Below are 11,550 nucleotides of genomic sequence, written 5' to 3'. Positions count from 1 at the left end.
GTGCAAAGTACAAGTACTGGCATAAATATCCCGGTTTGAGCCCCTGGTTTCCCACTTGTGTGTGTGTGTGGGGGGTTGCTTCATAAGCGGTGAAGCAGAACTGCAGGTGTCTTTCTCTTCCCATCTTCCCCATCTCTTTCAACTTCTCTCTATACAACAGCAGCAACATCAGCAATACAATTTACAGTTGGGGGTGGTGGATGGGGGTAGAGAGCATAATGGTTATACAGAGAGTCTCATGCCTGAGGCTCTGAAGTTCTAGGTTCAATCCCCCCACCCACCACTGTAAACCAGAGTTGATCAGTGCACCGGTAACAAAATAACGCAATTAGTCAGAAATTCCTTATTTATACAATTTAACAGTAAGTGTATTATAAGCTTTTTATTTTTTACATATAAGTTATCTTTTGTCAAGAATGCCATATTCTTGTCCTAATAAGAGAGTCAAGTTTTAACATTAGTCTTATTCAAAGAGCATGGCAACTGTAACATTAAAAAAAAAAAATGGGGCTGAGGGTAGGATTGGAGAGTTTTTCCACAGATATGCACATTTAAACTTCTTCCCAATACAAAAACTGCTGTGTTGTTGCTTTAAAGATAACTTTACGAATTACAAGGTCTTACAGTATAATCCAGGTAGAGTCAGCATATATTTTAAGTAAATCCCAATGACTTGAACATCTAAATTACATATTTAATGTTTTCTTAATTGCAAATATGATGTCTTTAACCTGAGGTACACAGTTGTCTTCTAGGATCTTTGCATAAGGCATAGGGACATCAGCACCAGTGACACGAACTACAGGAGCATCCAGGAAGTTGAATGCAGGACCTAGGGGAGAGAAAGATCAAGTGAAAGGCAAGAAAAGCCAGCTGAGCACCAACACCATGGCCCAAGAAGTTGCCAAGTGACTATTCAACAACAAAATCTAAAGGGAACCTAATTTGGGAATATGGGTCTGGTTTTACTTTTTAAAAGGAAATAATGCAAGCTGACAAGTTTAAAGTTCAAATCATTTGCCCCACCCCCAGCTTTTGATCTTTTTTATCCAGATATATACTGTTTAGTCTCATTATTTACTTATACTATTATTTCAGTTTTTTTTTTTTTCTTTCCCCAGAGCCCTGATCAGCTCTAGCTTATGGTGGTGCTGTGGACTGGACCTGGAACGATGGTGCCTCAGGCAGGGAAGACTTTTCCATTATTACCATTATGCTAGCTCCCTAGTCCCACAATGTTTATTGGCAGCTTGCTTATTTTAGAACCATGGAAATACCTTCCATAATCCGGGCACAAATTTCAGCTCCTACTCCAAACTGTGGCCAGCCTCCCTCCACAGTTACAAGATGATTTGTTTTCATGACGCTGGTTTCTATTGTTTCCATGTCCAGTGGTCTGATGGTACGCATATTTATCACCTGAACAGACAGTATAAGTAAGAGCTTTTGCATCACAAAGTCATTTCTCCAAAGTACATCCTGTTTACTTCCTAATGTTAATCTGAGTCTAAGAAAGTCTAATCTGGGGGCCAGGCGCTGGCACCCCCAATTAGGCGCACATAGTACTAGGCACAAGAACCCACACACAAGGATCTGGGTTCGAGCCCCTGGCTCCCCATCTGCAGAGGGATGCTTCACAAGTGGCAAAGCAGATCTGTAGATATCTCATTCTCTTTCCTTCTCTATCTCTCCCCCCCCCTTCTCAATTTCTCTGTTCTATCCAATAAAATGGAAAAAATGGCTGCCAGGAACAGTGGATTTGTAGTGCTAGCACCCAGCCCCAGCAATAGTCCTGGAGGCAAAAAGGAAAGTCTAATCTGCTTATGAACTAAGTACAAAAGGGAAAGTTACAATTAAGTCTATCTCAACTACCATTATAAGCAACTCTGTATGTAGTAGAGCAGAATTTAACTATTAGTTCCCTGGTTTTAACTTCCTTCTCATCAAAATAACATGTGTCTATTGTGTGCCAGACAATATACAAGTGTAACTCTTACATCTACCCTGATGTGACAGAAAATGCATCATCCTCATTTTATAACAAATGTAGAACGTAGATGGTCAAAATCTAAGTATTTGGAATGCTTTTATTTATTTTGGATAGAGAAAGAAAAATTGAGAGGGAAGGGGACACAAAGAGACCTGCAGCACTGATCCACTACGTCCCCCCTGTAGATGGGGACAGGGGTATGAACCCAGTTCATTGTGTACTGTAATATGCGTAGTTAACCATGTGCACCATGCCACCTGACCCTTAAAAGCTAAGTTACTGGGGTGGGAGGGTTCAGGTCCTGGAACACGATGGCAGAGGACCTAGTGGGGGGGTTTGTATTGTTATGTGGAAAACTGGAAATGTTATGCATGTACAAACTTTTGTATTTACCATAGACTGGAAAACATTAATCCCCTAATAAGAAAAAAAAAAAAAAAGCTAAGTTATTAAAAAGGTTTCCATCCTCAAATAGAGGCAGAACTCAAGAGATTTTACATAAAATAAACTGTTAAATACCCCAAACTCCTATTTCTGGGTTTTCAGTTTCTGACTCTAAGAACAAGTGAGTATGGAGCCAGGTGGTGGTGCATCTGGTTCCAGGCACATGTTAAATGTACAAGGACCTGGGTTTAAGCCTCTGACCCCCACCTTCAGGCAGAAAGCTCTGCGAATGGTGAAGCAGTGTTGCAGATGTCTTTCTCTCTCTTTCCCTTTCTCTCTCTCCCCTTCTGTCTCGATTTCTGGCCATCTCTACCCAATAAATAAAGATTAACAAAAACTAACAAAAAGTGAGTGTCCACTTACCTCACATTCAATCCCCTCTTTAGATAGTACTGTTGCAGCTTCTAAGCAGTGGCCCACAGGTCTTGAATGGGAAACAACAGTTACATTTATCCCTGAAAAAAGAGTTGTCACAGATGAGATCAAATGATCAAATGACATCAAAGTTCGACATCCTCGAGGAAACACTCATGAAAGACATGTCTCTGATATCTGATCACTGTAAAAAATGGCGACTAATCCCTAGCACTGCAAAAACGGTATCATCTGTTTTCCATCTACACCATGCCTCGGCCTCACGTGAGCTTAATGTGCAGCTTGGCCATACGAGAATCCGGCATGAAGCCCAGCCAGTCTATCTTGGCGTTACTCTCGATCGCACTCTGTCATTTCACGAACATCTCATAAAAACTGCAGCAAAGGTGGGCGCGAGGAATAACATTATTGCAAGACTGGCCAGCTCCTCATGGGGCGCGAGCACTTCCACACTACGATCATCATCTCTGGCATTATGCTATTCCACTGCAGAATACTGTGCCCCAGTATGGTTCCGTAGCCCCCATGTCCACTTGGTCGATTCCAAATTATATTCCTCCATGAGGATCATTTCTGGAACCATCTGTTCCACCCCAGTTCCATGGCTGCCAGTTCTTAGCAACATCGCCCCGCCAGATATTCGTCGGGATGCGGCATCATCTAAGTTCATTTCCCATGTCTATGCTCGACCGGACCTGCCAATATACGCGGATATCTTCGCCCACCCTGTCCAACGCTTGACGTCTCGTCACCCAATCTGGTCCCCTATGCCTACACTGAACTTCTCTGTTCCAGTCTCTTGGAAACAGAGTTGACAGTCAGCTGAGGTAAAGAACAAACACCTCATCACAGACCCCTGCAAGCGTCAACCCGGCTTTGACCTAGCACGTTATGATTGGGCCCTCCTCAATCGCTATCGAACAGGCCATGGCCGGTGCGCCGCTATATTCCATCACTGGGAGCCAGAGACGACCCGAACTGCCCCTGCGGCTCCAGACAGACTATGACCCACATAGTCAACGACTGCCACCTCTCCAGATTCAAAGGAGGTCTTGAAACTTTACATCAGGCTCAACCTGACGCTGTTGACTGGCTACGGAAGATGGGCAAACGCTAGAAGAAGAAGAAGAAGAAGATCAAATTGAAACTAAAGATGCTATCCTGCTCCATAATCAGCTGGGACTCCTAGTTATTTGTGAAAATGTTCAACTCTAATTCATCCCAGTGAATGTGCCTCACAAACTTCCCAAAATCAAAGCACAAGTCCACTGGACTAAGATTTAGAGAAGCAGACTTAGATTTTAAAAGGTGTATAAGCAATGAAGACTTGGCACATGCAGGACAGTAACTTCAAGATTGTATCTGACCAACATAAGCAGGGCTGGATCACAAATGACATTTAAATGAAGTTTTCTTACCTGGCCTTTCTATTTTGGCTTTTCCAATAGGAACCAGAAAATCTTTTGACTGAGCTTCCGAGGACAGTTCAAAAGGAACACCATACATCAATTCATTCTCTAACATCACCACTATAAAATACATTTAAACAAAAGGAACTTGAGTAACAATAAGTACAACAATTATCACTCATTTTGTGAAAAGCTTCACTCTAATGATCATGAAGATTCATATCCGTTATGTCTAGTATCCATGAGGGGGGCTTAGATACTTGACATTCATATTCTAGTCAATCTTCATTTTATCTACTGAGGTTAAATCAGTATTATAGGCATATAGTAAATGTCTTTACCCTTCATAAACAGAAACAAGAAAATATATTTTCACTACCTTTACTGTATCTCTAAGTCATTAATATTTTGTAAGATATACCTTAAGTCTACCTAGGAGACTTTCATAGTTCTCTCAGCAGGATTCCATTTTAGTTCTATTTATTTATTTATATATTCCTTATTGTTGCCCTTGTTTTATTGTTGTAGTTATTATTGATGCCGTCGTTGTTGAATAGGACAGAGAGAAATGGAGGAGGGGAAGACAGGGGGAGAGAAAGATAGACACCTGAAGACCTGCTTCACTGCCTGTGAAGGGACTTCCCTGCAGGTGGGGAGCTGGGGGCTCAAATCGGGATCCTTATATCAATCCTTGCACTCTGCACCCATCTTAGTTCTTTAATGTTCAAGAGAGACACAAGAATGAGTGCTGACCTGGATTGTTATCTCGAATGGCTGATTTAATAAGTCCCTTGGCATCCTCTGAATTCCAGGGGCTGACCACCTTTAAGCCTGGGCAGTGCCCATACCAGGCAGCAAAGCACTGTGAGTGTTGAGCAGCTACACCTGCTGAAGCACCATTGGGGCCCCTAAAGACTATGGGCACACTCTGAAGGCCCCCTGACATGTAGTAGGTCTTGGCAGCTGAGTTTATAACTTGGTCAATGGCTTGCATGGAGAAGTTGAAGGTCATAAATTCACAAATAGGCCGCAACCCAGCCTGTGAAATCAGAAGTGGATGTTAAACAGAAAAACAAAACAAAACTAAGAACAGCAACAAAAAGTTGCACATAATCACCCAATCCCCCTGGCATCAATATTCCTGAGACCTTCGGGGTGCCTCAGGCGTAAAAAGCCTTTTAAATACCCATTAATGCTATCTCCCCAGCCAACTAGTCAAAGTTTTTTAAAGGTCAGGTTGAAAGCTGCTTCTCTGGATAAGCTGCACAAAGGTGACTTACCATAGCTGCACCAACAGCAATTCCAGTAAAGCCCATCTGTAAAGTAAAAAGCAAAAAGTAAGTGACAAATCTCTAAGATTAGATTAATGTACACTCTGACAGTCTTTAAAGGTCTGCTTCTTGATGTTAGGCTTACCTCAGATATGGGAGTGTCTATGATCCTCTTATCTCCATATTTCTTCCAAAGGCCTCGACTAACCTACAATTAAGCATTGGCCTCATTACTTTTAAATAAACCCAAAGGTAAATATTATCTCAATTTTATATAGGTTTCACATATTCTGGTTATTACCTTGTATGCACCATCATACTGAGCAACTTCTTCCCCAAGCAGAAATACCTTCTCATCTCTTTCCAGCTCCTCATCCATACCTTGATTTATGGCATCACGAACTGTCACCTGCCATAAGTATGGAAAAATAGCAAACTATAAGGTCAGGGTATATGTGATATTCTCTCCTTTTATTAATTACCTAGGGCTCCCTATAGAATACAGAAGCATTGGGAGTTGGGCGGTAGCGCAGTGGGTTAAGTGCAGGTGGCGTAAAGTGCAAGGACCAGTGTAAGGATCCCGGTTCAAGCCCCTGGCTCCCCACCTTCAGGGAAGTCGCTTCACAGGTGATGAAGCAGATCTGCAGGTGTCTCTCTTTCTCTTCCCCTCTCTGTCTTCCCCTCCTCTTTCCATTTCTCTGTCCTATCCAACAACAACAACATCAGTAACAACAATAATAACTACAAGGGCAACAAAAGGGAATAAATAAATAAATGTTAAAAAAAAAAAAAAGAATACAGAAGCACTAGATGCTGTGGAGGCTGCACAGGACTTGCATGCATCAGGTCCATTCCTGCTACTGCATGTGCCACAGTGGCACCCTCATTGCTATCCAATAACTAATAAAATATTTTTAAAAAAAACTACCACATCTTGGGGATATGTAGAAATGTACCTTTGTGACAACAAAAATTCTGTAAATTGTCATTTCCTCAATAAAATATTGGAGGTAATCCCCCTAAAATCATATAACAGCAAAAAGACTTTAATATACCATGAGATTTAAAATATGTGACTTATCTTTTGTTTTTAATTATGAATCTTAGTAAAGCCTTTAAATGTTAAAAATCACACATAGCCAGTCTTGGATGGAATACTTTTTATGATGTTCACCTAAGTTTCTGAAATCTGTGTGCTAGTTAGACTAACTCACAGACATTCTTTTTTTTTCCCTACCAGAACATAGATCAGCTCTGGTTTGTGGTAGTGCTGAGGACTGAACCTGGGGTTTCTAGTGCCTTGAACATGAAAATCTTTTGTAGAAACCCACTATGTTATTTCCCCAGTCCTAAACATTTTTTATTAGAAATAATACTGAGGGGGGCAAGGCGGTGGCACACCAGGTTAAGTGCACACACCACTGTGCAAGGGTCCAGGTCCAACCAACCTGCAGGGAGAAAGCATCAGGAGGGGGGAAGCAGGGCTGCAGGTGTCTCTCTGCCTCTTCCTCTCTCCATCTCCTCCCTCCCCTGTAAATTCCTGTTTATAGCCAATAATAAAAATAAATTAAAATGTTTAAAAAAAAAAAAAGAAAATACTGAGGGGCTAGGGAGAGAACACAGCAACTGTTTTTGTTTTGCCTCCAGGGTTACTGCTGGGACTCAGTGCCTGCACTACAAATCCACTGCTCCTGGAGGCCATTTTTTCTCATTTTGTTGCCCTTGTTGTCATTATTGTTACCACTGATGTTGTTGGACAGGACAGAGAGAAATCAAGAGAGGAGGGGAAGACAGAGAGGGGGAGAGAAAGACACCTGCAGACCTTCACTGCTTGTGAAGGATACCCCCCCCACACCCGCAGGCGGGGAGCCGGGGGTTAGAACTGAGATTCTTACACCAATCCTCGCGCTTTGCACCACATGCACTCAACCCGCTCGCCCCCCCCCCCCCCCTTTTAACTACAGCACTGCTCAGCTCTAGCTTATGGTAGTCCTGGGGAATGAACCTGGAACTTCTTCTGTAAACACTGAGAGACTTGTATCATAAACTGCTGTGCTATTTTTCCCCGGCCTAGATGTCAAGACTTTAATGCCTGAGGCCCAGAGGTTCCCTCAGTCTTTAGCACCACCATAAGCCAGAGCTTAACAGTGTCCTTATATTTCTCTCATTAAAATATTGTAGGGGTTGGGCAGGTGGCACACCTTGTTAAGTGCACACATTACCGTGCACAAAAACCAGTGTTCAAGCCCTCACAAGAGAAAGCTTCACAAGTGGTGAAGCAGTATTGTAGGTATCTCTCTCCCCTTTCCCTCTTGATTTCTCTTATCTCTATACAATAAAGTAAAAGTATTTTAAATTAAAAAATAAACAACAAAAACAAAACAAAACAAAATGTGGTCTGGGAGGTGGCGCAGTGGATAAAGCATTAGATTCTCAAGCATGAGGTCCTGAGTTCAATCCCTGGCAGCATGTACCAGAGTGATGTCTGGTTCTTTCCTCCTACTTTTCTAATAATGCAGAGGGTTAAGCGCATGTGGAGCAAAGCACCAGGACCAGTGCAAAGATCCTGGTTTGAGGCCCTGCCTCCCCACCTACAGGGGAGTCACTTCACAAGCAGTGAAGCAGGTCGGCAGGTGTCTTTCTCTCCCCCTCGGTCTCCTCCTCCTCTCTCCATTTCTCTCTGTCCTATCCAACAATGACGACATCAATAACAACAATAACTACAACAATAAAACACAAGGGCAACAAAAGGGAATAAATATTTTTTATAATATATATACTGGGATGGGAGTAGATAGCATAATGGTTATGCAAAGAGACTGTCATGTCTGAGGCTCATAAATCCCAGGTTCAATCCTCTGTACCACCATAAACCAGAGCAGAGCAGTGCTCTGGTAATTAAGTAAATAGGAGCTCCAGTGGTGCAATGGGTTAGTGCTCAGTACTTATACAGTAAATAAATAAACAAGGGGCCGGGCAGTAACCCAGCAGGTTAAGAGCACACAGCAGAACGTAAGGATTCCGGTTTGAGACCCTGGCTCCCCACCTGCAAGGTGGTGGTGGTGGTGGTGGGGTCACATCACAAGTGGTGATGCAGGTCTGCAGGTGTCTTTCTCTCCCCCTCTCTCAATTTCTCTCTGCTCTCTGTCCTGTCCAACAACAACAGCAATAACAATAATAATAACAACAAAAATGGGAAAAATGGCCTCCAGGAGCAGTGGATTTGAGCCCCTGAGATAACCCTGGAGGCAAATAAATAAATAAACAAGATAAAATAAAATACTGTGGAGCAGTGCTGCAGGTCTCTCTCCCCCCTATTTTTGTCTCTATCAGAAAAGGAGGGAGAAAAGGCAGCTGAGAGTGGTAGAGTGGCACAAAATGCCAACAGAAACCCAGGTGGCAAAAAATAAAGCTTTCCACACTGGGGGGTGGGGGGGAGGGAAAAGAACTGTCAAGGAAGCCTAAGTAATACTACTACATATTCAGCACTCACTAAGTGCCAGGCACTTCCAAACACTTTGCCTTAATGATCTAGTTATCTAGCTGTTACCACACAGACGGGTAGACTCCTCTAGTTAAAAGGGGGGGGGGGGGGAAAGGTGGCTCTGGTAGATAGTCCCCAGAACTTTTGTTTCTGGCCCTACAGGCCCCAGGTTCAATCTTTAGCACCACCATATATGCCACATCTTTTAAAAAAAATATTTATTTATTTACTTATTTATTCCCTTTTGTTGCCCTTGTTGTTTTTTTAAACATTTAAAAAAATTTTTTAAATTTTATTTATTTTCCCTTTTGTTGCCGTTGTTTATATTGTTGTAATTATTATTGTTGTCATCGTTGTTAGATAGGACAGAGAGAAATGGAGAGAGGAAGGGAAGACAGAGGGGGAGAGAAAGAAAGACACCTGCAGACCTGCTTCACTGCCTGTGAAGCGACTCCCCTACAGGTGGGGAGCCGGGGGCTCACTCCGGGCACTGCGCTTCGCGCCACCTGTGCTTAACCTGCTGCGCTACCACCCGACTCCTGCCCTTGTTGTTTTATTGTTGTTGTTATTGTTGTCGTCGTTGTTGGATAGGACAGAGAGAAATGGAGGGAGGAGGGGAAGACAGAGAGGGGGAAGAAAAAGAGAGACACCTGCAGACCTGCTTCACCGCCTATGAAGCGACTCCCCTGCAGGTGAGGCGCTGGGGGCTCGAACCCGGATCCTTACTCCAATCCTTGCGCTTTGCACTACGTGCGCTTAACCCCTGCGCTACCACCCGACTCCCCACATCTTTTTTTCTTAAAGGTTTCTCAAAGTTACTGGAAATCCTGATAGTGACAAATGATAAGAACTACATATACCAGATCTGAGTGGTTCTGATATCTCACCAAAATCAACTCAAAAAAATCAAATTAAGGGTGGATGAGATAGCATAATGGTTATGTAAAAGCTCTGATGGCTGAGGCTCTGAAGTCTCAGATTCAATCTCCCCCACAAGCTGGAGCTGAACAGTGCTCTGTAAAAAAAGGGAAAAAAAAAAAAACCAATTCTATTAAAAAAATTTTTTTTTTTTAAACCAGAGAACAGCTCTGGCTTATGGTGGTGCAGGGGATTGAACCTGGGACTTCAGAGCCTCAGGCATGAGAGTCTGTTTACATAACCATTATGCTATCTACCCCTGCCCAATTTCTATTTTTTAACCAGAGCTCTGCTCAGGTCTGGCTTATAGTGGTACAGGGGATTGAACCTGGGACTGTGGAGCCTCAGGCATGAGAGTATTTGTATAACCATTATGTTATCTATTTTCCCTGCACCGAATAACAATGTTCACAGCAATTTCATTCTCAATTCAAAAAGACAGGAACAACCTACATGTCCATCAACAGATGACTGGATAAAATCTGGCACATACAAACTTGTAATATTATTCCACCTACAAAGGAATGAAATACTACAACACATACAACAACACAAAGGGGCATTGAAAACACTGCGACCCGGTGAAGCAAGCCTGACACAAAAGGACAAATGCATGATTATCCTTATGGGAGGCACCTGCATTGTTAATACGTAAAAATCGTAGATACAGAAATTACAATAGAGGTCACTAGGGTCTTAGTGAACACGAGGATATGGGGACCGACTACTCGACTGGCACAAATTTCGGGATAAAGATAAAATCAAGGAGATGAATGGGAGAGGTGGTGGTTGCACAAGACAGTGAATATACTCAATGTCAATGAATATGCACTTCCAAGTGGAAAGCTGTAAGTTCACTTTATACACAATAAAGAAATCTATGTGGACGTGGGTTGAGAAGAATCGGGTTTCTCATAGCTCCCATTTGAACAAGCCCTGCGGGGATTGGTTACAACCAGGTGACAGGAGATGAGGCCCCGACTGTGGCAGCACCAGACTCACGCAGTAGCCCACTGCTTGCAGGCTCCTCATCCGACTCACTCACCCACTCACGCTCTCACACTTCCTGGGGTGCCCACAGGCCACCATGGCGCAGGCGCACTCCCGGCCTGCGAGCAGGGCTGGACGCCCCGTCAAACAGTCTCTAGTCCTGGTCACTTACCTGCAGGGCCGCCGGCGCCGTCCGATGGAAACACCTCCTTAGAATCCCAGAGACCTGTCAGGAAGAGACAGAGAAGTTGCTCAGAGGAGTCGCAGGATGGGTAAGAATCCAACAGGGTCACAGGGCCCGCGTGCCGCCGCTTACCTGCTGGAGGGGTCTCCGCACCAGACCAGACACTGCCGCCATCTTGACCGCGTCCTCTACCCACTGCGAATGACAACACAGCAGCGTGCAGACGTATAAGGCCCTGCCTTCTCAGCCAGGCGGACCAATGGGAGGGCGCGATGCCTGCGTGTCCCGCCCATTCCCTCCTTGGCTTGAGGGGCAGGGGGCGGGACCAAAGTGGCGCGTAGAGTGGTCCTACCTTTCTGCCGGGGTCACCACCAATCAGCTCTGTCGAGAACGCGGGGCGGGGGGAATATGGGCCAGAGCGTTCCTGACTGGTTTTCCTAGTACTGCAGGCACCTAGGATCCTCACTGGGGCTAGAAGCTAATTT

At 43.9% G+C, this 11,550-nt stretch overlaps 1 protein-coding gene across 1 annotated transcript; it reads right to left on the bottom strand.

Annotated features, from left to right (window-relative positions):
* Positions 1-367: 367 nt before the first annotated feature.
* Positions 368-11,315, bottom strand: PDHB (pyruvate dehydrogenase E1 subunit beta). Its single transcript, XM_007537469.3, has 10 exons — positions 11,198-11,315; positions 11,054-11,107; positions 5,791-5,898; positions 5,635-5,697; positions 5,499-5,534; positions 4,972-5,257; positions 4,228-4,338; positions 2,798-2,889; positions 1,278-1,419; positions 368-832 (listed from the first exon to the last, which is right to left on the bottom strand). The coding sequence occupies exons 1-10, from the start codon at positions 11,237-11,239 to the stop codon at positions 687-689; spliced, it is 1,080 nt and encodes a 359-aa protein (XP_007537531.1). The 5' UTR covers positions 11,240-11,315; the 3' UTR covers positions 368-686.
* Between the last annotated feature and the right edge of the window lie 235 nt (positions 11,316-11,550).

The sequence above is a fragment of the Erinaceus europaeus genome, chromosome 12, assembly GCF_950295315.1.
Source record: "Erinaceus europaeus chromosome 12, mEriEur2.1, whole genome shotgun sequence".
Taxonomy (NCBI): Eukaryota; Metazoa; Chordata; class Mammalia; order Eulipotyphla; family Erinaceidae; genus Erinaceus; species Erinaceus europaeus.
Note: the sequence above shows the minus strand (reverse complement) of the source record. Positions and strands in the feature narration are given on the sequence as shown.